Source organism: Eleginops maclovinus, chromosome 7, assembly GCF_036324505.1.
Source record: "Eleginops maclovinus isolate JMC-PN-2008 ecotype Puerto Natales chromosome 7, JC_Emac_rtc_rv5, whole genome shotgun sequence".
NCBI lineage: Eukaryota > Metazoa > Chordata > Actinopteri > Perciformes > Eleginopidae > Eleginops > Eleginops maclovinus.
In genome coordinates, this window is record NC_086355.1 from 1,396,994 (window position 1) to 1,424,428 (window position 27,435).

General features: G+C 42.5%; 1 protein-coding gene across 1 annotated transcript; it reads right to left on the reverse strand.

The window, feature by feature from the left end:
• pde1a (phosphodiesterase 1A, calmodulin-dependent) lies at positions 1-26,536 on the reverse strand. Its single transcript, XM_063887899.1, has 16 exons — positions 25,736-26,536; positions 17,648-17,674; positions 12,430-12,543; positions 10,711-10,893; positions 8,476-8,542; positions 7,320-7,436; positions 6,860-7,000; positions 6,548-6,648; positions 6,276-6,401; positions 6,051-6,152; positions 5,287-5,407; positions 4,973-5,054; positions 4,671-4,791; positions 3,102-3,286; positions 1,638-1,817; positions 1-774 (listed from the first exon to the last, which is right to left on the reverse strand). Exons 1-16 carry the CDS (start codon positions 26,131-26,133, stop codon positions 719-721), a joined length of 2,121 nt encoding a protein of 706 aa, XP_063743969.1. The 5' UTR covers positions 26,134-26,536; the 3' UTR covers positions 1-718.
• Between the last annotated feature and the right edge of the window lie 899 nt (positions 26,537-27,435).

The window sequence follows — 27,435 nt, forward strand, 5'->3', positions numbered from 1 at the left end:
TCTTTGGAGGTGTGTTGTGATTAACTGGTGCTAGCACCGAAGATCCCCAAAGTCAGAACAAGTCATCCTCTGGGAACAACAGATGTCTGTAGATTAATGGAAATCTATCCAATAACCATTGAGATATTTCAGTTTGGACAAAACCGAACAACAGCTCCTATATCCTAAAGGAAATACTGATCATTCTTTGACATCACTTATTGGGACGTGGCCAGGAACACAGTTTGATGATCACTCTTCACACTCCAGACATATCACAGGAGGATTCTAACACACACCTGTCGCTCGGCTTCGTCTTCTTCTTCTTCTTAACAGCTCCATGTGTCATTCCTCTGGAATATTAAACCTGCCATGAACAGCCACTGGACGCTCTTTGGTTTTCAACCCGTCTGTTTTTATTTACACTCAAATTTTGACAGTTTCACTTTCACAGACATTGTTCTTCTGAGCCTCTAGTACAACCATAAAACACGTTCACCACAGTGATGGACCATGAAGCTGCTAAGAAGCTTTAATCTGATGAATGTCGTCACTTTGAATGCATTTTCTTCTCATGGTCAGTTGTAAACATAAGGTCTAGTGGCCCCTTTTTTAGGGGGCCACTGAGGGGCCTCTGAGTCAGCTGCTGTGTTTCAACACACAAGTCCAAACTCCTGCTGTCACTGCATCGCACTTGAGGTGATCTGCCACACACACATCCATTTTCGCCCTGGAGCCATCAGGCGTTTTCAGGCACTTCCTCCTCGTCCTCCTTCTCCTCCGCTAGCCCCGCCCCTGCAACCACAACAACAGGAATGTGTTTGTTAGATGCCCGAAACAAAGCTTGAAAGTGTTCAAAGACACATCAGTAAATAAGCAATGAAGTCATGTGACCGTGCTGTAGTTCCTTTATAGCCCAACATTAGCCTCCTTTAGCTTAGCGGTGGTGAGGTGAAGTCATGTGACCGTGCTGTAGTTTGTTTATAGCCCAACATTAGCCTCCTTTAGCTTAGCGGTGGTGAGGTGAAGTCATGTGACCGTGCTGTAGTTCCTTTATAGCCCAACATTAGCCGCCTTTAGCTTAGCGGTGGTGAGGTGAAGTCATGTGACCGTGCTGTAGTTCCTTTATAGCCCAACATTAGCCTCCTTTAGCTTAGCGGTGGTGAGGTGAAGTCATGTGACCGTGCTGTAGTTTGTTTATAGCCCAACATTAGCCTCCTTTAGCTTAGCGGTGGTGAGGTGAAGTCATGTGACCGTGCTGTAGTTCCTTTATAGCCCAACATTAGCCTCCTTTAGCTTAGCGGTGGTGAGGTGAAGTCATGTGACCGTGCTGTAGTTCCTTTATAGCCCAACATTAGCCGCCTTTAGCTTAGCGGTGGTGACCTGAAATCATGTGACCGTGCTGTAGTTCCTTTATAGCCCAACATTAGCCGCCTTTAGTTTAGTGGTGGTGACCTGAAATCATGTGACCGTGCTGTAGTTCCTTTATAGCCCAACATTAGCCGCCTTTAGCTTAGCGGTGGTGACGTGAAGTCATGTGACCGTGCTGTAGTTCCTTTATAGCCCAACATTAGCCGCCTTTAGCTTACTTGTATCGTAGGTGGTTTTGAATACAGTCAAATTTGAGTAAACGTGTGTCTATGAGGTTGCTTTCATACCGTTGCATGTCAGGTGGACAGGTGGGGTGTTGTCCTGCGTCTCTTCATCAGGAAGGGAGCCCTCCTGTGATTGATCCGTGGTGTGTCCATCAGGGACACTGTGACTGGGCGAGGATTGGACGTCTGAGTTGACGTTGGACTGCTCTTCCTCTTGTTCCGCCTTCTCTTTACGGGCCAGCTCTGTGCAAAAGGAACACTTACGATTAAGAACATTATATTGATATGTCTGTGATTTACTGCAAAGAAAACATCACAAACAACAACAACATGCTCAAACTAACTCTGCTAACATGCTGATGTTGGCCATGTTTGTTTAACATGTTCTTTGTTGTGGTATAGCATGCTAACCAATGCTAATTAGACACATGGTGCAGGTGTTATTGGTTTCTCAGGCATCTGGACAGTATGTGATGATGGTGTTGGCTGAAATGTTAGGGATCACTAAAGTCATTCAAGTTTATCCTTTAAGTACCTGGATTATCTCTACCAAATGTCACAGCTATCCATCAACTAAATGTCAAGACATATCATTCAAAAACAAAAAAAGCCATGAAGCAGAGAAAGGTCTGCAGGATTAACCCTGAAGTTCATCCACAAAGTTTCTTGGCAATCAATCCAAAAGTTATTGAGATGTTTATTTCTGGACCAAAGTTGTGGGCTGACAGTCATCTGTTATTGTTCGATGGTGAGAAATCAGCCAAATGTTTCACCTGTTATCATCCTGCTCTGAAGTCGGGAGTCTCCTTCTGTCAACACTAATTAGACTAATGACTGTCAGACTTCAAAGCAGGCGCCCAGGTGTGAGCGGTGTTCCCTATCTAAACCTGTTTTCTGTGTGATGAAACCGAGCCAAACTGTGTTCAAACTCAACGTCTAAACCAGGGAATACAGAATGTCATTTATGTCGAGAAACACAGACGTCATTTTTAAAAGATGATGGCTGGACAGCTTACAGGTATAACTTACAGACAGAGATACACACTCGTGATTTCCTTTAAATACACTCTTGCGTGTGTTTCTGAAGAAGACATATGTAGAAATGCAAGTGTTGTTAATAAAAGTCCTGTATTTAAAGTTAACGTCATTAAAAGTACTAACATATAAGCACAAAACAAATCTGAAAAGGTGAAAAAATACATATTATTCTCATCAACAACGTCACACATTTCAGTAGGAAGAGCTATTTTTAGTTTATAAACTACTGTATCAAATACTTAAAGCTTTCTTAACCTATAAATTACACTGCAAACACGTTTAGGGCAATAATTTGTGTTATTTATCAGAATATTCACCTTCAAAGTCAATAAAAACATATATAAATGCAGTAAAACGTACAATATTTACCTCAGAATTGTACTAACTTATCTTTCAACACTGTGTGTGTGTGTGTGTGTGTGTGTGTGTGTGTGTGTGTGTGTGTGTGTGTGTGTGTGTGTGTGTGTGTGTGTGTGTGCGCGCACGTACCATGCACAGACAGCTCTTTCCAACGGTCCTTGTTGCTGCCGATGACGTCCGAGAGGTGCTGCTTCATGGCCGGCAGGTCGATGGCCGTCAGCGAGAAGTCCAGCTGTCCGTCATCGCTGTTCCCATGGCGACCACTGCTGTGTCTCTGCACCGCCTCCACGGTAACGGAACCACTTCCTGTGAGACTGGACCAATGGGGAACCAGGGGAAGTTGTTAATGTCACATGATCCGTATTTTGTCCAATCAAATTAGACAACTAATTAATCAAGTAAAAATACAGTGGTGTAAGAATTAGTTCCTTTATAGCCCAACATTAGCCACCTTTAGCTTAGCGGTGGCGACGTCAAGTCATGTGACCGTGCTGTAGTTCCTTTATAGCCCAACATTAGCCTCCTTTAGCTTAGCGGTGGCGACGTCAAGTCATGTGACCGTGCTGTAGTTCCTTTATAGCCCAACATTAGCCTCCTTTAGCTTAGCGGTGGAGACGTGAAGTCATGTGACCGTGCTGTAGTTCCTTTATAGCCCAACATTAGCCTCCTTTAGCTTAGTGATGGTGACGTGAAGTCATGTGACCGTGCTGTAGTTCCTTTATAGCCCAACATTAGCCTCCTTTAGCTTAGCGGTGGTGACGTGAAGTCATGTGACCGTGCTGTAGTTCCTTTATAGCCCAACATTAGCCTCCTTTAGCTTAGCGGTGGTGACCTGAAGTCATGTGACCGCGCTGTAGTTCCTTTATAGCCCAACATTAGCCTCCTTTAGCTTAGCGGTGGTGACGTGAAGTCATGTGACCGTGCTGTAGTTCCTTTATAGCCCAACATTAGCGACCTTTAGCTTAGCGGTGGTGACGTGAAGTCATGTGACCGTGCTGTAGTTCCTTTATAGCCCAACATTAGCGACCTTTAGCTTAGCGGTGGTGACGTGAAGTCATGTGACCGTGCTGTAGTTCCTTATAGCCCAACATTAGCCTCCTTTAGCTTAGCGGTGGTGACGTGAAGTCATGTGACCGTGCTGTAGTTCCTTTATAGCCCAACATTAGCGACCTTTAGCTTAGCGGTGGTGACGTGAAGTCATGTGACCGTGCTGTAGTTCCTTATAGCCCAACATTAGCCTCCTTTAGCTTAGCGGTGGTGACGTGAAGTCATGTGACCGTGCTGTAGTTCCTTTATAGCCCAACATTAGCCTCCTTTAGCTTAGCGGTGGTGACGTGAAGTCATGTGACCGTGCTGTAGTTCCTTATAGCCCAACATTAGCCTCCTTTAGCTTAGCGGTGGAGACGTGAAGTCATGTGACCGTGCTGTAGTTCCTTTATAGCCCAACATTAGCCTCCTTTAGCTTGGCGGTGGTGACGTGAAGTCATGTGACCGTGCTGTAGTTCCCTTATAGCCCAACATTAGCGACCTTTAGCTTAGCGGTGGAGACGTGAAGTCATGTGACCGTGCTGTAGTTCCTCCCTCAGTCTCAGATCCTGTTTTCGATACCTGAACTTACCTCTATAACATTTGTCAATAAAGTTTTCTTCTCACGGTACTATCACTGTGCCTACTTGTATTTTTTAGCAGTCTTATTACCTCGACCTCCTGGTCCCAGTCTCTCTGGCCTTCCTGTCCTCTTCTATCAGAGGACCGATCACTTTCTCCGTCGTGTCGATCAGAACGCTGAAAGTTGGCTCCACGATGAAGTCGATGAAACCTGGAACCAGTGATAAGGGGACAGAAGAGAGAAGGAGATTATAACTGATCAACATTTGTTAGTTTGTTATAAGGTAGTTATCCATCCCATTCCTCAGAGCAGTTCCTCAGACCCACAGCAGGGGTCTCAAAGTTACTACACACTGATGGCCTGCTGTATGATCGGGGATGGTTGTTCTTACCGATCTGCGATTGAGCGATCATGGTGGCTTTGCGGTCACAGAGAGGAGAAAAGGGAAGGCCGAGCTCCACCTCTTTATCTCCCTGGAAGAGAATTATAATTATCATCAAAACACTTACTGAGATAATTATTGAAAGAGCTTTGGGTCAATAAAATAATGAGTTCATTTAAATGTTCAGGTAATGTAAGAAAATATCTGTTCTTAAGGAGCTTTCAAACTAATGGACTGCACGAGATCAGCATGCAAAGACTCCAGTAAAGTGAAGTGTGTACTTAAATTCAGCCTTTGTGAATATAATAAATGTCAGCAGTGACCTGTCTGAAGAACTCCTCCATCAGGCTGTGGGTCCAGCGGTAGTGCAGCGGCCAGGCTTTGGCCGGGTGACTGATGTCTGCAGCGTGGAGCATCAGAGACAACACCTTCACTTTGTCCAGACTGAGGACAAAACAAACAAGTCACTCAATAAATAATGAGCAAAGTAAGAAGGGGGGAAGTAATGTATGATGTTGAGAGAAACAATGGTAGTAAAAAAAGAAGCATTGAGAAGTAAAATTGCTCATGGTTGTTGTTCTACGTCTGGATTTAACGAGGCAACAAGATCAACACCTTCTAATTCAACCCTAAAAAGCTTTGGGTTTAATGAATCATTATTATTTTAAAGGAGAAAGCCTGCCGTCCAGGTGAGGGCAGCAGTGTTTGTCCTTTATTTAGTATGTTGCTCACAGCGTGTGGACAGCACGGTGACAGCATCTTCCCCAAAATACCATCCAAGCAGGACAGGAACACAGAGTCTGGAGCAGCGTATGTCAGAGACTCCCACTGATGATCTGCGCCACACTGTCAGTCTGCCATGATGCACTGGTAATAATGAGGCTGATTAAGATTAGAATAATGCCTTTCAAATCAAATACAATCATCAACCTCAAAAGGAATTTGGGTTCTGAATGAGGTGAAGATGACTCTGGTCATCCCCTCATCTTTTTCACGTTTATATTCCAGACTTTCTCTGCTGTTTGCCTCTTGTTTTTATTTAATCAACAGATTATTTTATCTTGATGCAGATTAAAGTGTAGCTGACCTGAGCGTCTGCGTCAGAGCGTTCCTCATCGTCTTGATCTGCTGGAAGTGACACGACATGTCTGTGGACATCACCATCTCGATCACCAGAGCCCGCAGCTCCCTGCGCAGTCAATCAGAAATATGTAGTATGTGTGTGTGTGTGTGTGTGTGTATGTGTGTATGTGTGTATGTGTGTATGTGTGTGTGTGTATGTGTATGTGTGTGTGTGTGTGTGTTTGTGTACCTCCAGTCATCCTTGTTCAGGTTCACCAGGATGTTCATGTCGTCCTCGGCCATCAGTCTGTAAGCAGCGCTCACGTGATGATTCTCCAGAACCGACCGGTCATTATAGAGGATCGCCACCTCCGACCTGACACACACACACACACACACACACACACACACACACACACACACACACACACACACACACACATACACAGAAGAAATCAGATTACCCATTCAAGTTCTCATCCCGTATAAAACATCTAATATGATGTGTTATTATTCCAGCACCTGGCGTGGATGTGGAAGTTGTTGGTGGTGCCGGTGTGTTCAAAGTCGTGAATTGCTGCAGCGAAAACCATCGCCAGGATCTCCAGCTCACTGAGCCAGTGCTGCACACACACACACACACACACACACACACACACACACACACACACACACACACACACACACACACACACACACACACACACACACACACACACGTAGGTAGATAATTATATGTTGCACAGATCACACACTTAGAAACAGACTCCTGCATGCATAAAAAACACTAATTTCAAAGAAGCCCAACCGTGTGTGTGTGTGTGTGTGTGTTACCATGAGTCCGGTGTGCAGCATCAGGAAGTGTGCAGTCTGCGTGACGTCGGCAGCGTGGATCAGGTTGTGGTACGGGTTCCTATGTTTGCTGTATCCGTTCTCCAGAGCCTCGACAAACTGCACCAGAGCCTGAACTGGGATCTGAGTACAGGGAGTACACAGAGAACAGGGAGTACCCGGAGTACAGGTATTATAGGGAGTAAAGAGAGTACAGGGAGTACACAGAGAACAGGGAGTACCCGGAGTACAGGTATTATAGGGAGTAAAGAGAGTACAGGGAGTACTACATTGCATCCCTGTGGATACCTTACAGTCCTTGAAATTTAGTTGTATTTAATAATGTGGACATATTCAGCCTAGGGTCGTTGACAATAACAGTGATGTTTAAAATAAAGTGATTGTGTGCAACATTAAATCAGTATTGAACCCCCCAGGTGTGAACAGATGAAGGTGTGTGTACCCTGAACCTGTTGATGAGGTCATAGCGGGTCAGCAGGTCGTAAACCAGGAACTTCAGAGCGTGGTCTCCGGTCGCCTCGTGGAAGGAAAACACATCAAAGGACCAGTGATCCACTTCCTGCAAAACAACAGGGAGGTTCAGGGCGGAAAGCAGGTGGTCTCATCAGTGTTCAGCGTGAGCGTGGATTGATTAATCAAAGAGTAACAACTCCCAACGTCAGCTGCTGGGAAGTCAGGCAAACGACTACAAAGAGATGCAAAATAATGAAAAGCAAAAAGAGCCTCCAAATACTCCATAACTAAGATGCAGAACAATAAAAAACAAATGCTGAAGGAGCCAAAAGGCTCTGAAGTTTGAAATAATGATGTAACACAACCAAAAATGAACAATATAGATGCTTAACAACCCAAACCGATGCAAAACAGCCACAAAAGATGCATAGTAACAATGCATAGTAACCAAAAAGAGATGCATAGTAACCAAAAAGAGATGCAAATGAGAGTGAAGAGCAGAAACTACCACAGAAATGCAAATATGACCATAGGAAAATGCTAAATGGTGGACGCGTCTCATCAGGGTGTAATGGGGGGTATCTGCCAACAGGGGGCAGTGTAATTACAGTGATTGCGCAACAGAAGAAGAGGAGAGGCATAGCTAATTAAATGAATGATTATAATTATTATTCATTAGGTCCTAACAACATTTTCAGTTTAATGGATTATTTAATCAGTTCTGTTCTCATTGTGTTTCAGGAGGACAGAAGAGGGGATGGGGGGAGGCCGCTGGGGGTGATGGTTACTGGGATGGGTTACTGGGATGGTTTGTACAGGAAGCCCTGGGGGGGAACCATCATTAATAATCAGAGTGCATTTCTCTTTCTCCACCTCTACTTTCTTATCAACCCTCTCTTTCCTTCCTTCCTTGCTCGTCTCATTTCCTTGTTTCATCTCCTCATATCCTTCCCTTTGTCCAACTTTTCCTTCTCCAGCTCACTCTCCTCCCTTTGCGCCTCCTTTCCTACATCCTCCTTTCTTCCTATTTATCCTTCTTTTAGTGTCCAAGCTTTCCTTCTCAAGGAGCTGACTAAAAAGTGTAAAGTACGTGTAAACAGTTGTATGTGTAATTTCCTGCAGAAATGAAACCTTTTTTATTTTACCTTCAGAGCTCTCAGAGCCGTGGGAGGGTAGGTCAGACCGGCCATGTTTGACGTCCGTCTGTACATCCTAATGTCACACACACACACACAAATGTAGTTATCAATCAGTGTGAATCGGAACACTTGCTCCGTTTTTTACTGTAAATAAAATAAGAATATTGTCAATGAACAAAAGAAGTAAAAGTATTAATGGCCAGTCAAAAATACATCAATGAAATAAAGGAATGTACAGAACAGATATGAAATAAAGAACATCGTCCAGTACAAAGTTTAAATTAAATGAACATATTGATGTCCATGTGAGAGGTTACGTTATAATGAATACATATTCAAACATTAACGCCAATAAACCTGATTCTGAGTTCACAGAAAAACAGTAAAGATATTTATTTAAATATGACAAGTCAAAGTGAAATGTTCAGTTGAATAAACACAAATGAATCAAAATGAAATCTAAAAAACGAATCAAACAAAGACATTTATATAAAAGCGTGCACGTTACACTTCAGTATTATCCACAGTTGAATCATCACGCAGATCTCAGACTCGGGTGCGCGTATATAAACCCTCCTCATTCAGACCTCCATCTTCCACAGTGTGGTACCATTATGGGCTGTTGGTCTCCATGGTAACAGTGTTAAGTGAGCGGTGCAGCTTTAAAAATGTTTTGGTGTCTTTTTTGAATTTCATGCCTCATTAAGCTGCATCAGCTGATTGAGTCTCTCCGATGGTATTGGAGCTGCCGTGATCTCCATCTCTCTAACATCGTTACACTTCCTGTTTCGCCTCCTAATCACATCTGAGGAGAGGTCGGGGCCGGATGCTTCCTGATGCTTATTTTCCAAGAAGTTGATGATTGTTGTCTTCAGGTTTCTGCTGCAGATAAAAATAACTCTGCTCTGTTTCAGACACCCTGGACTTTGACGAGTCACAGATCTTGTTTTGTTATGATGCATCACAGCCTCTGCTTCCTTTCTGTAGCTCCTTTTGTCCTCTCATAACCTCCTCTCACCTGCTCCTACCTTGTTCCTCCTTCATGCTCCTTTCGCTCTTTCCCTTCATGAGCCTCCTCTATTTCCTCCAACACCTCCTCATTCATTTGACTTATATCCTCCTCTGTATCTCCTTTTGTCCTCCCTTAACTTTCCCTCCCCAGTCCATGTCTTACCTACATGCATCTCATGTGTTTCTTCATCACTTCCTTCTTTCCTTTCCTATTTCCTTCCCTGATGTTTTGAAGACCAACTCAACATCCAGCACCGTTAGGCTTTAAGACTCCTTGGTTAAGTTTCAGCAGTGCATTGTTTGTCCGCTGACCTCCACCCCACACATGGTTTCTAGATCTTTCTACTTCTTCAAATCATTTCAGCCCTCTGTCCTGCTGCTACTAAATGAATTAACTGCAGAACCATTAACGTGTAGCAGACCTACAGCGCGCAGACCATTCATTTAATATCCCGATCATCTTCAGAACAGGTGCAGAGTCAAGTTCTCCCACATCAAATCCCGTTTTCTGCATTTCTTTATAGAGCTGCAAAGTGCATCCTTAGATTCAAATAAAACAAACAAGCTAACGACACAGAGTCTGAGCTAATGTCTGACATGTCCTCGTTTACTGCGGCATGAAGATCTACCCTCACAGGAAGAAACCAGAATAATCAGACCCAGACTAAAAGTGCACAAAAGAAGCATTTACATATTATATTTGCCAGATTTCTAAACATATAATATATATCTGTGCAGAGGTGTGAAGTCTTGTGGAGGCTGGATGTGTGAGCTGCATGTTGCTCACGCAGATGGCTGCTCAGACGCACACATTCCTCTGGGTTTACTTTCAGACAGCTTTTAAAATGATTCATGTAGAAATCATGTTAACTTGGTGCTGCTCTACAAGCGTCTCCTCATATACATTGTTCTGCATAAGTGTTTGTTTGTAAAAATACAAAGTTTGCATGACAAATAAAGTGGCAAAGTACATTTCTCAAACACATCTTGGAAAAGTTGACCTTAAATCAGTTTTTTTGCTAAAATTGAATTTTTTTGTTGATTTTTTAAGCTGTTTTTGGTCCGAACACAGAAATTCCCACACTTTTTGGAAGAAATGTGGGTGTTTTTGCACTAGGAGGCTATCATTTGGATCTGGGGTGTAACATTCATGTTGTGAATGAATGCATGAAGAAGTGAATTCATGCATTATTTGCTGCAGCTCTCTGATTCACGCAGGTTTTTCCTCACCTTTCCACAAATATCCCTGCCTGCACCGCATGCACGATGCTCCTGAATCTCGGCTTCTCCTCGGGGCGACGCTTGGCCACGCCCATCTTCCTCGTGAACGTGCACGCCAGCCAATCACGGACCTCGCTGGGCACCGACTCCGCCTGGAAGTCACTGAGCTCGTCCTCCGTGTCCAAGAGACGCCTGCAGGACGAGAGGGAAACAGCAATCAGTCGTCCACTCACTCACTCACTCACTCACTCACTCACTCACTCACTCACGCACTCTCTTTCTCACTCACTCACTCACTCACTCACTCACTCACTCACTCACTCACTCACTCACTCTCTTTCTCACTCACTCACTCACTCTCTTTCTCACTCACTCACTCACTCACTCACTCACTCTCTTTCTCACTCACTCACTCACTCACTCACTCACATACTCACTCACTCACTCACTCACTCTCACTCACACACTCACTCTCACTCAAATACTCACTCACTCTCTCACTCACATACTCACTCAATCACTCTCACTCACACACTCACTCTCACTCATATACTCACTCACTCTCTCACTCACATACTCACTCACTCACTCACTCACTCACTCACTCACTCACTCACTCTCTTTCTCACTCTCTCACTCACATACTCACTCACTCACTCACTCACTCACTCTCTTTCTCACTCACTCACTCACTCACTCTCTTTCTCACTCACTCACTCACTCACTCACTCTCTTTCTCACTCACTCACTCACTCACTCTCTTTCTCACTCACTCACTCACTCACTCACTCTCTTTCTCACTCACTCACTCACTCACTCACTCACATACTCACTCACTCTCTTTCTCACTCACTCACTCACTCTCTTTCTCACTCACTCACTCACTCACTCACTCTCTTTCTCACTCACTCACTCACTCACTCACTCACATACTCACTCACTCTCTTTCTCACTCACTCACTCACTCACTCACTCACTCACATACTCACTCACTCTCTTTCTCACTCACTCACTCTCTTTCTCACTCACTCACCATCACTCACTCACTCACTCCTCCTCTCTTTCTCACTCACTCACTCACTTCTCACTCACTCACACTCACTCACTCTCTTTCTCACTCACTCACTCACTCACTCACTCACTCACTCACTCTCTTTCTCACTCACTCACTCACTCTCTTTCTCACTCACTCACTCACTCACTCACTCTCACTCACACACTCACTCTCACTCAAATACTCACTCACTCTCTCACTCACATACTCACTCACTCACTCTCACTCACACACTCACTCTCACTCATATACTCACTCACACACTCACTCACTCACTCACTCACTCACTCACACTCAAATACTCACTCACTCTCTCACTCACTCACACTCACTCACTCACTCACTCACTCACTCTCACTCAAATACTCACTCACTCACTCTCTTTCTCACTCACTCACTCACTCACACACTCACTCACTCACTCACTCACTCACTCACTCACTCACTCTCACTTACATACTCACCCCCTCACTCACTCACTCTCACTCAAATACTCACTCACTCACTCTCTTCTCACTCACTCACTCACTCACTCACTCACTCACATACTCACTCACTCACTCACTCACTCACTCACATACTCACTCACTCACTCACTCACTCACATACTCACTCACTCACTCACTCACTCACTCACTCACTCACTCACTCATCCAACCGTCAGTCAGTCCTACTTGGTCTCGTCGGTGTACACGGCGTCCAGCATGGCGGCGGCGAGCTCCAGGTTCCTGCGGAGTTCCTGTAGGTCCACCACCCCCCGGTCCATCTGCTCCAGGGCCCCCTTCAGCCTGAACACAGGAACACACACACACACACACACACACATTAGAAGACAAATCACCAAATGCAGGAGTAATCAGTGGTGGAAGGTAATTAAGTATTTCTGTTTGCTGCTCATTTATATTTCTACTCCACTACATACCATAGTTTACAGTGAGTTTTTACCACCACTACATTACGAAGATTCAGATTAAAACACCAAATATAATCAACCAATCATGCATTACAAAAGGTAAATCTACATCGATTGCAAGATACTAAAACTACCTACTAACCAGCTGCAACATTAACGTGCATCAATAACTGTGAATAAATCACATACATTTTGTACTCATTTTGTATATCAACACATTTACTTCCTTTTAAATATCTGAGTTCTTCTTCTACCATTGAAAGCGGGTACTAGAGTGCAGCAGCCATCATTGAAATGGCTTTTGTGAAACTAAGTAATCAGAAACATATATTTAAAAGCTAGATTTGAGCTCAGATTTGTCAATGAATGCCAGAATTTGGTAGCATTAAAAAAACCAAAGCATGTCATTTGGAGAGAGCAGGTTACAGGTCTCGGGACTTTCAAAGATAAAAGCAGAAAACCTTTCGTAGAACTGAACGTTGTATTCCCTTTAACGCAGCTCTGTCATCTAATCTCTGGCAGAAGGACAGAGGAGTAAATCCTTTTCACCATTTAAACACGGCTCAACGTAAAGGAAATCAATAACGTTTCCAAAAATACAATCTTGTCTTTACTTAAATCAGAGCGATAACGGCACCTTAACTGCTTTCTGTCCCTGGTGTTCAGGGCCCCATTGTAAAGACACTGTATTGATGTATTTAGAGACGGGTTGCGCAGGGAACAGGCAGCAACACGACAACATGTTGATATTCCCACAGAACCTTAAACAGTTTTTAAAAAGCAAACATTATAATCGTCTGTGAGGGACGGATTAATCGCACGACCTGTAGCACGCTGCACTTGGCGACTGACTGTATAATGAAACTAATTTGCTCAGATAGAAAGTAGGAAATGAAAAGTTCTCTCCCAAAAATAACCCGGACAGCGAGTAAAGGTCACGGCAAATCCTGTTTTTAGAAAATGATCCGCTGTGCTATGTTTACTTCCAATACGGATACCGGAAACTTTAACCACATGACTCCGATCACAACATCTATTTTAGTTGCAAACTATACAAAATAAAATGGTGGTTCAACTACGTTCATAGATCAGAGTATGACAACAAGCAAAACATTATATCCCAGAACTTAAGTTGGAAGAATGACCTCAGATGACCCCATTCACAACAGATAGCTTCCACACTATATGTGCCAGTCAAACACACATGATCATTTGGCTGCAAACGAGAAAATATAGCATCGTTTTTTGTAATTACGTCCTGCTGCAATCACTGTCAGGATATTTTGTTGTTGTTTACCACCGTTCATTGTCAGCACTTCGAAACAGGAATGAGATTGGATGCATTGTCTGCAGCAGAATAGCAGTAATATCTATTTTAATGACAGCTATTCACTTCAGTTTCAGGGCTCAGTCTCCTCACGCTGCAGATACCTCTTCCCAAAGTGGATCGGCATTGTAGATATGTAAAAATAACAAAGATATGACACATTCACAACATCCCACCAGCATATTTCTCATGTGCCAAATAAAAAAAACTTCTAATTTGGTTACAAACGTGAAATAATCACATGTTTGATGGTCATTGTGTCCCTTGTCTCTCATCTGACTGCAGACCAGTCCTCTGAGGTGGAGCCGCTCTCACTCAGCAGCTGGAATAAACGTGGATGGTGCCCTGCAGCTCTCCATTACCTGGCACCACGTCTCCTGATTGTTTATCACCCGTCCTCACAATCAGGAATGAGTTTGTGTGTATTGTCTGCAGGAGAATGGCAGTAATAGCTATTTTAATGAGAGCTATCCACTTTCTGTTCTCAGTCTCATCAAGCTTCAGATACCTCTTCCCAGAGTGGATCCACAGGAAGTCATTTCCTCCCAGCTGTTATCTCTGCAGCTGTGTCACACCGTCGGTGTCTGCGCTCACCGCTGCCAGATTTCAGTCAGACAATCAGCCCTGAGCTCGCCCACCCAGAACTATATATACCAGCACAATGAGAGTACTGGAAACCCTGTCTGAGCTTCAGAGAGTTGCAGGGAGAAATAATACCTGCGTTATATTTCTGGAAAAGCTCCTTCTTGTTTGAAGTTTGTTAGCTGAGATCTGAGTGGACACGATGTGAAAGGTCAGGAACAAACAAAACATCCTGTGGACTTTAGGCAGCGAGTGATGACATCTGTAACCTGCTGCTGGTGTGTGTCAAGAGGAACTAAACCTCACATTACATCTGACTCTTACCCACCACATTAACACAAGCACTACATTAATGTGAGCAATAACGTGTTCCTTGTAGTTCTGTGAGCCGTGCACATCCCTCTGAAGAATTTGCACCTTCCATTTTTTAAGATCTGCACAGCTCTCCGCTTTAAAATCGAATATACTGTATGTTGTCCTATTTTCACTGCAGTCAGTTTCAGTTCTTTGTATATTTAAATACAGTGTTTAAATAAAAACAAATCAGTAAATAACCTTTCTAAAATAATGCTCAAAAAAATCCAGTAAAATTCTCCACAGAAAAAAACAAATTCTAAAATAAATCCAAAACGGAAATAAATTCTTTAAATTTCGACTTTAAAATAAAAATCTTGATTGGGATCTTTTGTGACGTGAACATTTAAATATAAAATGTATAAATTAACAAACTGCATTTAGTTCAAGAACAGCCACAGTTTTTAGACCAGCACTCAAGTCCTTCACACCAATTTAAAAACGCTGCAGGTGAAGTATTTCTAAAGTGGGCTCAGCGTTTTGTTTCCGTGAGTATTTTATATGAAATATTTCGTTATCAGTTTGTGATTTTTCAATGTATAGTCAATTAGATCTAGAATGCTTCCAAGTAGATTAGTTACATTAGATTCCTCCCTTTCCATTCCGATGTAAGCAGCGTGGCGTTCTGAGTACAGAACCGGCTGCAGACCGGCTGCAGACCGGCTGCACCTGCTCACAGGAACCCACTCAGCTGCTGTTCAGCAACACAACCGCGACCTGGAACCTGTTCTGCAGACCGACACATGCCCCCCCGCCGGCTGTCAATCAGAGACACCCACACAACGTCTCAAATAAACATGTTGTTTTATATCCAGCACACACACACACACACACACACCACACACACACACACACACACACACACACACACACACACACACACACACACACACACACACAGACTCACAGGAGGACACGTGTTCCTTTCTGATGGTACGTTGTGTCACCCCGATATCTTTTGGTTTTGTATTTTTTGACACCACATCCCACCCTAATTTAACCCAATGTATATATAGTTCAGATATTTGAATAAACATAACAAGTTTAGTTTCAAATGAGAAGCAAAAAAGATAGAATGAAATAACAACAACAAAATATGTACATGAACACAATAGCTTAAAGGAGGAATGCAGAAAATAGATCGAATAAATACTAAATATATAAGAAATAAATAATCATTTATATGAACATGAAAAATGAGAGATCAAATAAATAGAATGTAAAATAAATATTGAATAAAATAGAGATATTTGAACAAACGTGCCATAAAAAGTATTCACTGAAACAAAGAGAAATAAAATAACCCGATTAAGAATTTCCTATAAATAGTTCAATTAGGAATTTGAGGGTCTTCGATGAAACACGGCGACAGAAAACGTCATCGAGGCTCGGTTGCATCGTGCCGTCGTCACGGCAACGGAAACACCTTCCTGTAAACTGGATGGAATCTGTTTCAGTTGCCATGGTAACAGCTGGGGGAGTCAGACGGGGCGGCGCAAGGACGACAGAAATTCAGGCTTTTTAAAAAATGAAATTAAGGAATAAAAATCCCTGAGCGTCAGTTACTTAAATAATGTGTTTTATTAAACATGTTGATCTTTAGCGCAGATACTGCTAGTAGAGTGTGTCATTGTGCAGCCAATGAAAGCAGTTCTCAATTAAGGAGTATTTTTAAGAGGGCCGAAAGTGTTCATGCTATGAGTTACAAAATACACATGAAATACTGATTTTAAATTGACATGTTTATTAGAAATAACTGTAACTTGCACTGTTGTTTAAAGTCTCCTCTTTTAATAGATTTTCTATTATTGGGTTTGTTTATTGCAGCGTAATCCCACTCTGATCCTCTATAGATGAATATCTTTCTAATACTGACATACAGAATATTAACTGTTATTTTCTCTTTTATCTTCTTAGATTTTGAATGTGCAATGCCTTGTTTACATGCTGCTGCAATTTCCCAGTTTGGGATCAATTAAGAACATCTAAAAGGACATTTCTTGAATATGTTTGCAGAGGATCAGTGTTAGAGGATCAGTTCTGTGGTAGAATAGTCTCCGTCTTCAAAGACAAAGTCCAAGCTGCAGACTGTATTCGAGCTTCGCCTTTTCTCTGGCTCTTTAATGTTTTCAGTTATATTTGAACGTCCTGCTGTGTCTCTGTCTCGCTGTACAGTGAATTGCCCGACTCTCTCCTGGTATATAGATTATTATAACTGCCCTGCATGAATGGGGTGTGAATGGGTGAATGACTAGTATTTGAGGGGTTGAGAAGGGACCTGATGAAGAGCTAAATAAGTACAGTCCATTTACCTAAATAAAAGCACCAACACAAAAACCAAATAAAACTTTGCTCCAAATAAATTCCTTGCATTTCCAATCCTACTGAGGTCAAGTGTTTCACAGTAAAAGCACTCATTCTGCATTGTGAGTACTGAAGCATCAATGTCAGTGCAGCAGTTTTAAATACAGTTTAGTGCAAAGGGTTCCCAACATAGGGGTCGGGCCCCTGGGACAGGTCACCTGAGGGGTCTCAGATGACTAATGGAAGAGAGAGAAGAAGCTGAACTGCTTTTATTTTGAAGGGTTTCTTAGATAAAGTGTTTATCTAAACTGTGTTTAGATAAACTGTGTGTGTGTGTGTGTGTGTGTGTGTGTGTGTGTGTGTGTGTGTGTGTGTGTGTGTGTGTGTGTGTGTGTGTGTGTGTGTGTCTTACCTCTGCGAGGCGCTCTTGTATTTCTGCCTGCATGTAGACAAAGACAGAAGGACAGCAGTCAGAGAAGTGAACAATCATACGTTGTGTTTTGATCTTAAACGGACAGTAGGATTCTGCAGCGGATCGGGACCAAAGTTTGGAACAGATAAATTCCCGCCACCAACCCTCAAAGGTATCCAGTGTCTCCTGCACCTGTTAACACTGTTAAATGATATATTTCACCTAGTGAGACCCAGATATTTTTTCAACAGCTTCAAAATTCAAATCAGATCAACATTGTTGACACGGTTCGACACTCCGGTGGAATCCATTCTGCTTCATTCTTTCGCTAAAGATTTTGAAGCCCTCTGCGTTCTTGTGCACCTTTTCTAAAAGTTGAGAACTGTTCTCTTCTGTCCTGATATCCAGAAGAAATCTGTGTTCTTCGTAACTCCACGCTCATCCTCTGCCGCTCATTTTGTTTGCCACAACTTGTTAACTTCTCCTCCAGAAACCAGAACAGGAAATGCTACTTGGGACCAAGGGCTGAAACGCTCCAGGGTTTGATTCACCCGGACTGAGCGCAGAGTGAAGGCTTACCACTTCAGTATGTTTTGTATATTTAGACATTTAAACAACATCAGAAGAGAGGGATATGAGAGTTGCAGATATTAGTGACACAGGTGGTGACACAGCCATCATGCATCATGTCTCTGCAGAGTGCATCACATGGGGCGACTGGGATGAAAGCCTCTTTGGTGTAAACATGGATTCTGCAGCAGGAGTTAATAGAGAGGCTCTAAACGCTCCATTTAGTGAGAAACGAGCCAATCACAGCGCAGGATTCTGACCCTGGAGGATAATCACAGCTGTGGCACGTCTCCGCTGCAGGAAGCTGTTATTTTACGCTCGATGGGTGATTTACACCGGCCTGCGGGGGAGGATCAGCTCTGAAGCTCTGCAGGCTGCATTGTGTTTCTGCTCACATAAAAAGCAGAGAGACAGGTGAGGCAGTTTCTGGATGAGTCACGACTTTTTCAGACAGGAGGGGATATTTCTTCAGGTTTCTTTTGCTATTTTGTTTTCCTCCCTGTGCAGATATAACAACACAAAATACATTTATTCATAATCATAATAAACAAATAAATAAAATGCATTTTGTTTAATTATGTTAGCAGTAATTATAAAATATATATAAATAAACTAAATATAATGAAAGAATTATGACAACAACAAACCATGAGTGCATTGTTAAAAAGGATCAAATAGGCAAGAGAATAAATGCAATAAAATAATAAACACCAATAATTGAACAAAAGAGAACGTTGCTCATTTAAAGCTAGCAAAAGGAAAAATTGGGTTTGCCTCTCAAAGACTCCCATGTTTGTGTCCCTTCACCTCTCCTTGAGCATTATCAGTTCTGTGAAAAGTGTTTTCCAGATGTTTATTTCTCTGTATAACGTTTGTGATGCTGCATCACCGCAGGCTCCGTTTTTACTGGTTAAATCTACACCGCCTACTTGAAGAGCAGAAGCCCTGGCCTGCAGAAACAGAAGAGCATCTATTAAAATGCAGTAGGGTGAGAATTCATCAACACGACGCGCAGAGGCATACAGGAATACATGTCTACAAGAGTTTTCAGAGAAATGTTGATGGTGATATGAGTGTAAAGAAACTATGACCTGTAAAAACATTCTCTTCAGTAAGTGGCTGAATGTTTCAGAGGCATCATTTGTTTGCAGTGGGGATTGAACCAGTGCTCCCTGGAGCAGAGCACTATCCCACTTTGCCACAGCCTCCACAGGCATGTGTTTGACTCTGTCCTTGTTGGTGTTATTTCATTATCTTTTAAACGTATACTTTAATGTTTGGTTGAACTTCTGATGTGTATTCTATTTTTCTGAAATGGTGCAACAGGATATGTTTGACTAAATCCTAATTCTTGTTTCATTTATACTTTCTATTTCTGTTTGTATTATCCTTGTGTGAACGCTTGTCTTCTCGAATGTTTAGATCTTTTGCTATTGCTGCTTTCATACCAAACTGCACCTTCTCTTATTTAATTTAACTTTTGTACTTGATCATTGTAATGTACATTATGTATTTGATTGTTTTTCATTACCTTCATTTATTTGTTATTTACTTTATTTTTATTATATTCTATTTGTATTTATTTGTTCTGCTGTGATAGCTTTTAATTCAGAACCTCAGAGTTTGTGCTTCTATTTTAAGACAACAGACAAATGAATCGTAAAACAACACTCCGGTATTTCACTCTCTCTGCAGCCTCTGAAGTCTCTCAGTCGGTTTCTGATTTATTTCACGCTTCACAAAACACTCTGATTGATCTTCATGCAATGCACAGTGCTTCTCGCTTTCAACTTAATTTTCCCCTCCGTCTATTTTCTTCTTCACCGGAGCCTTTTACATTTATGAGGTTACTTTGACAAAAAAACATAAAGTATAAAAACAATCTGAACGATGAGCCGCACCGAGGGAAGCAGTATTCTGTGTGAAACAGACATAAAAATAGATAAATATCTGAGTCCCTCGTTCTGCAGAGAGCTTGCTGCATCGAAATGCTCAGCTGTTACCACGGAAACAAGAAGACGACAAAAAGAGAGAGAGAGAGAGAGAGAGAGAGAGAGAGAGAGAGAGAGAGAGAGTCCCATATTTGTTTCCCTCCAAACAGCAGACTCTATTGTTTGGTTCATTTCCATCAGGAGGGAATTAATGCAATCAAACGGCAGATAAATAAAGGTCACTTCAAGGAACACACACACACACACACACACACACACACACACACACACACACACACACACACACACACACACACACACACACACACACACACACACAGAACAGTGCAGCAGTACTCTGTGATGAGAATAATAAGTTGACTGTTTGTCATTGTGGTTTGTTTTGGAGCATTTTGAATTTATCTTCTGCACTTTTCATTAATTTAGTGTTACATTTTAAAACACCAACACGTCCTGGTACCTAAAGAACACAGCAGGTTGTTTGCTAATAACTCCTAAAAACTACATATTTTCAGTTAATTTCGTCTTTAAGGGAATTTGAATTCAGCTGAACATGAATAAACAGCAGAAAACATAAAGGAATTCAGGATAGGAGAGAGTTATCAACTAATGCATTTTCTTAGACATGTGCAACAGTCCTGTGAGCAGGAACTGAGTGTGTGAAAGATAGAGGAACATGTGCAGTCTACCAAACTACATTAGACTGTTGTTAATTAAAGGGGTCATATTCAGCTGATGTTCAGGTGTATATCAGTATGTAGTGTCTCTACTTTAAAGAGTCCTCTCCTGCTGATGTTCAGGTGTGTATCAGTATGTAGTGTCTCTACTTTAAAGAGTCCTCTCCTGCTGATGTTCAGGTGTGTATCAGTATGTAGTGTCTCTACTTTAAAGAGTCCTCTCCTGCTGATGTTCAGGTGTATATCAGTATGTAGAGTCTCTACTTTAAAGAGTCCTCTCCTGCTGATGTTCAGGTGTATATCAGTATGTAGAGTCTCTACTTAAAGAGTCCTCTCCTGCTGATGTTCAGGTGTATATCAGTATGTAGTGTCTCTACTTTAAAGAGTCCTCTCCTGCTGATGTTCAGGTGTATATCAGTATGTAGAGTCTCTACTTTAAAGAGTCCTCTCCTGCTGATGTTCAGGTGTATATCAGTATGTAGAGTCTCTACTTTAAAGAGTCCTCTCCTGCTGATGTTCAGGTGTATATCAGTATGTAGAGTCTCTACTTTAAAGAGTCCTCTCCTGCTGATGTTCAGGTGTATATCAGTATGTAGTGTCTCTACTTTAAAGAGTCCTCTCCTGCTGATGTTCAGGTGTATATCAGTATGTAGTGTCTCTACTTTAAAGAGTCCTCTCCTGCTGATGTTCAGGTGTATATCAGTATGTAGTGTCTCTACTTTAAAGAGTCCTCTCCTGCTGATGTTCAGGTGTATATCAGTGTGTAGAGTCTCTACTTTAAAGAGTCCTCTCCTGCTGATGTTCAGGTGTATATCAGTATGTAGCGTCTCTACTTTAAAGAGTCCTCTCCTGCTGATGTTCAGGTGTATATCAGTATGTAGCGTCTCTACTTTAAAGAGTCCTCTCCTGCTGATGTTCAGGTGTAACATCATCTTAGCCTATCATGAGTGATTACCCCTCCGGAATCAGGGGATTTTAGCCTTTGCAGACCATTAACACGCACTAAAACCTATATAGCACACTACAGGAGAGGGAAAGCAGAATAGGGCCCCTTTAAAGACCCGCCTTGCGGATGGGCATCTTGTTCCAGTAAGTCGTTGGCAGCAGAGTGGAACCAGCAGAAGTTTGTGTGTTGGTTGAAGATGTCGAGGCCAAGAGAAGTGTTTCATTTTCCTGTAATAAACATTGGCAAGTGAGCGTGTGATCTGTCAGCAGTGATTCAATGAGGTGTAAAAATAAAAACAGTGGAAATCTACTCACTATTTTTTGTCTTGAACTTTAAGCGTCTCTTCCAATAAAGGATTTCTTCCTAATTATTATTTATTTTCTTTATTCTGCAGAAAATATCACTACTGTAGTGTATGCATGTAGATCTTACAGTCATAACAGATATACATGAAGGATCAGGCTAAGGGGCGAGACATCACTTAGCGGTTGACCTATCACATCAGAGCTGGCCAGCTAACGGAGAGCATGCAGCACAGTGTTTAAAACACATGTTGGTTTTCATTCGGATGCTGCGGAGTGACACTGCGGACCGCTGAGTCATGGTTCAGCTGTGGAGGGGCAGGGTGAGGGCTCTCAACACTCAAGAGCCATTTATTTAAAAAACTGCACCAGAGCCCAGAAAAGAGATTACTGATAGAGCAGATGTGAAATGCCTTAAAGGTGCATGAAAACAGAGGCGTCAATCTATGGCTGCATCTAGAGATTACTTTAATTTATTACTGATTGTTTTCTAGATTTATGGTTTGGTTTCAGAAAATAGTGAAAGACGTTCATTCCATCTCCTCAGAGTCGACGGTCTTTCAGTCAGTCCAAAACCCAAAGATTTGTTGTTCAAAATAAAACACGAAAGAAGGAGGAAATCTCCATAATAAAAAGTTCATTTCTAAAAGATTAACAATCAAAATAGATTTATAATACATCATTTCAATTTATTGAAGTTCAATTGTTTTCATTTTTATCAACAAAAAAATGTTCTGGGGATTTATAATTATTTAAGTCAAATTCAAAAATGTGCACAATCAAATGAAAATATTTAGGAGACTAACTAGAAAGAAAATGTGGAATAAAACTAGAATAAAATACGACAACAATATGTACAAAAAAGCAAGAAATACAACGGAGTGTTTAGATATTTGTACAGAGTTAGTTTGTGTATTTTTGTAGCCCAAGCAAAGTCAGGTTCATCATTTACGTATCTCCAGTTCCTTTTCACTTTGTTTGGACCAGAGCTACGGAGCAGAAATGTTGGCCCTATATGAGTGGCTCTCAGCCTCAGACCCTCAGAAAGCCGAGGATTTAAAGTAAAGGTCAGGTGTGTCTGCCGCCTGGGCTCCTTGGCTTTGGAGCCAAATGAAATTAGATGAAATGAAGTGACCAGTCTGAGGTGAACGGAGCCGGATCAGGGACTTCTTCAAACCTCCTGTTATAGACTTGCTTTCACGTGTTTTAGTTGTTATTTCTACATTTCTTTGTTATATCTCTTGTTCTGTTAGTCCTCTCTTCACCATGTCTTTGTGTCAGCTGTCATCGTGAGCTAACTTTAACTTCTTGTTTTAGTTTGAATTTCTGTTTGTTTTGTATGCTGCTCTGGCTCCGTCAACGCCATTTGTAAACTTTTACGGTTGTGTAAAAATAAGTATTATTTTATTTAGTTACTATTATTATCCTTTTATTATGTGCACATTCTCTATATATATTAATGGATTTATCATTAACTTGTGTTCTGATTATTTACTTTAACTTATTTTAATTTGCTTCTGTTAGATTTTGTCTTACAATGTGCAAATATGTGCTTCTTAGTTTAATATGGATCTGTTATTTAATCTTATTGCACATTTTAATTTTTCATTTTAATATAAATATTTGTTATTATATTTTATTTAATTTTATCTGTGTCATTTTTAACTGCCAAATTTCCCCCAGGATTAATAATATATTCTAAAGATTATTCAGATTTGTTCTAATTGTTACTAATGTGAAGTCTTATCTGTAGTGTGGACCCCATAGAATAGTTATGATGAGGATTAAAATGTAAGTAAACATTAAATCAGTTCCTTATTTAACTGTCTTATGCACAAAGGTGTTCTGCCTCCTGCAGCTCTTTAGCATGTCTGACTCATGATGTATTAATATATAATAGAGTTTAAAATCAATGCATTTCATGCTTTTCTGCAGCAGTGATGAGCAGCAGGATACAGAGGAGAGAGCAGGTGTAAATCTTCAACCAGCGCTGACTCAGGTCACATGAGGACACAACATAGGAGACACTAAAGGAGTTATTTTTTTAATCTAGCGCTCAGGAAACATATTCTGATGTCTCAAATAATGTCTCAAAACTGCTCCTTTAAAAACACACTTGGTGTTGTTGCTACATAACCACATATTTCCCCTTTAAATCCAGTGTGTGTGAGGGAATGTTAAAATGTAAAGAGTCATTAAACAGCGCTACTGTTACCCAGATGTGCTTCTCGCTATGCATCGGCACAAGTCTGTATTTTACTGGAATGGACTGACAGTATTCCCGGGTTATAATGAATAAAAACAGACTTTTTGAGGCGTGAAATCTGCTTCCTGAGCAACAAAAAAAGCAAGCCTTTAGAAAGCTTAATTCCTGTGGTGTAAAAAAGCAATTAGACCAAATGGGTCTCCATGCTGTGTGTCGAGATGAGCCTCCCAAAACGGCACCCAAATTGCTGTCAAAACTTTTATTTATTATGCCAAAGCAGCCTTTGCAATAAGCAGAGCCATCGTAAAACCTCGTTAAAGAAATAAGACACTGAGTCAGGAGATGCTGATCCCAGAGGACTGATATTTCTGCCTGAGTTTGACACAATATGGATTTCATACAGACTTTATAACAAATTACTAGAGGTCTCCAGGTGAAGCTAGACCGGCGCGCATATAAGCTGTTTCATCTTCACCGGATGAAACGGATTTAGTGGGTCTATAAGGATTTCACTCCCCCTTTATGTATTTATCTGAACCCTGCAAATTTGCAGTTTCTGTTTTTGGTCCCTGAAGCTTTAGTGCATGTAAATGATCTGCAAAGGCTAAAATCCCTGCGTTCCCTCCACTCCCCACCACCAGTAACGCCACCAATGAGTCCTTTGTTTACTTCTGTTACATGGTGACATCACTATGTAACACTCAAGCTCCTATTGGCTGGCACTCCAACACATTGTACGTGATAGGCTAAGGGGCGGGACATCTCGAAACGGCCAACAGAGCCGACCAGCTAACCAATCAGAGCAGACTGGGCTCTGGTTTCAGACAGAGGGTGAAAAGCGGTGCTGCAGCACAGGCAGTACTTTTTGCACATTAAGCATGCAGACATGGAGAGGAATGACTCTCTCTCTCTCTCGCTCTCTCTATCTCTTCTCTTCTCTCTCTTTCTCTCTCTCTTTCTCTCTCTCTCTCTCTGCAGAGAGTTTTGCTGCTAATCGCAACGCTCTGCTGTCACCATGGCAACCTCTTAGAACAAAAAACCTGTAAAATAAAACCAAACAGAGCCCAGCTGTTCCACATCTGCTGCTGCCTCTTCGGTGTCGTCGTCTCCAGCACTCAGACAGGTGCGCTGATGTGTGAGGCGCTGCGGTGCTATGCCAGGCTCGCTTTTTGGCGCCCAATACGGGACTGAATATCTGACAGACACAGACACAGACACACAGACACACACACACACACACTCTCTCTCTAATGTTCAGTGATGTCGCACCGCACCCACAGATTTCTCATTTTCTGTCATCCATCACCACAGCAACCACACTCATGCCCTTTGTCCGACTCCAAAATACTGTCATCATCATCATCATCATCATCATCATCATCATCATCACCACCACCATCATCGTCATCGTCACCATGGCTCTTTGTTTACTCACATCCCTCTCAGTCGGATCAGGACCTGGTCGTTGTGGTTTTGCTCCTCAAACTCTTCAATCTGCCGCTCGTCTTCAGTTTGCTGCTGCTCCTCCGTCTGCAGACTCTCAGTCTGAAACATCTCCTCGCTTTGCTGCACCTCCTCCTCCTCCTCCTCCTCCTCCACACTCTGCTGCACCTTGTCCTGCTCCTGTTGCTTTTCTTCCTCACATCCTTCCCCCTTTCTCTGCAGCACTTCCTCCTCTTTCTGCTCCTGTTGTTGCACTTCTTGCTCCTGCTCCTGTTGCAAGTCTTCCTCACATCCCTTCATCTCCTCCTGCAGCACCTCCTCCTGTTGCTGCAGCTCCTCTTCCTCCTTCACCTCCTCTTGCAGCTGCGCCTCTTCCGCCTCCTCGTTCATCTCTGGGGTTGCAGAGGAAGCTTTTTTCAGGAGTTGTCTGAGTGTTCACGCAGCAGAGTTTGAACGCCTCTCAGACTGACGGAGTTGTAGAAACATCGACGTTGTTTTGTTTCCCTCCAACTTCATGCAACTTCCTGTTGTTGGTTTCACAAACCCCGCCAAAACAAAACCGTTGACCTCTGCTCGGCACCGAGGGGTTAAAGGTTACCAGGAGAGATTTAAAAAGTTGCAGAGCACGTGAACAGTGACGGCATCTTTATTCTGGGATGGTAAAAAAAGCCAATAAGTAAACAAGCTGGCTGACTTTCCTCCTCGGCTCCACGCTCCGGCACTGCGGCGGCAAAGATGATTTCAGTTCCAACTGTCCCAGAGCATCGTCGTGGCAACGCAGGCAGGAAGTCGACGACCAGCGATGAAGACAGGATGGAGAGAGAGAGAGAGAGGGAGGAGGAGGAGGAGGAGGAGGAGGACAAAAGAGAAGCAGAGAACATCGCACAGCGTTTCCGTGGTAACTCAATAACCGTTGCTAAGAGTGATGGAATCCTGCATCCAACAGACCCCCTCCCCTCCTGCCTCCCCCTCCCCATCCTCCTCAACCCCCCCTCCACATTCAAACGCACATAACTTTACGCCCCGATCAGACGCGAAAATCTCAAGCTGTCATCTACCTCGTGTGTGTGTGTGTGTGTGTGTGTGTGTGTGTGTGTGTGTGTGTGTGTGTGTGTGTGTGCGTGTGTGTGTGTGTGTTTTACACAATGATGATGTAATGGAGCTGGAAATGAGAGTGACTAAACCTCTTCAGTGTCAGCAGGAGACAGTGTTTACAGATACCGGCGCCTCCTACAGGACGCTGTGGTCCTTACGTTTGAGGGGAGGGGCTTTAAGAGGGGTCGTAAAAGCTCAAGGGGTTCATCCTCTGGGGAGCGCATCGAAGCAGTGTGCCGTAACTTAAAGTCAGGGGTGTTGTGAGAGACAGATTGAGGTGTAAATGATCAAAATGCAGCAATAGCGAGTTAGAAACCTTCACTTTAAGGATAAGCTTCAGAGACCGTAGGAACTACATTTCCAATCATACAACACTGTTTTTTTTGTCTGCACCGTTACAAACCTTAACTAAACTGCATCCTCCCGGGTTCATCCTCTGGGGAGTGCATTAAAGCAGTATTCCCTGTCATTTGTTTTTTTCAGCAGAAGAAAAGGACACATCCTCATTTTGAGGTACTTTAAGGCCAAGCTACAAAGACATTGGAGACTACATTTCCCATAATGCAACACAGTTTGTATCATCCCCTACTGCCTACA

Bases quoted from the DNA above. Each gene is read 5' to 3' on its own strand.
- pde1a (XM_063887899.1), bottom strand. From the start codon at position 26,133: ATGAACGAGGAGGCGGAAGAGGCGCAGCTGCAAGAGGAGGTGAAGGAG. The intron at 17,675-25,735 runs GTGAGTAAACAA...GTCTACATGCAG, and splicing joins CTGATCCGACTGAGAGGGAT to GCAGAAATACAAGAGCGCCT. The intron at 4,792-4,972 runs GTAAGAACAACC...CACTGGTTCCAG, and splicing joins GATCGCTCAATCGCAGATCG to GTTTCATCGACTTCATCGTG.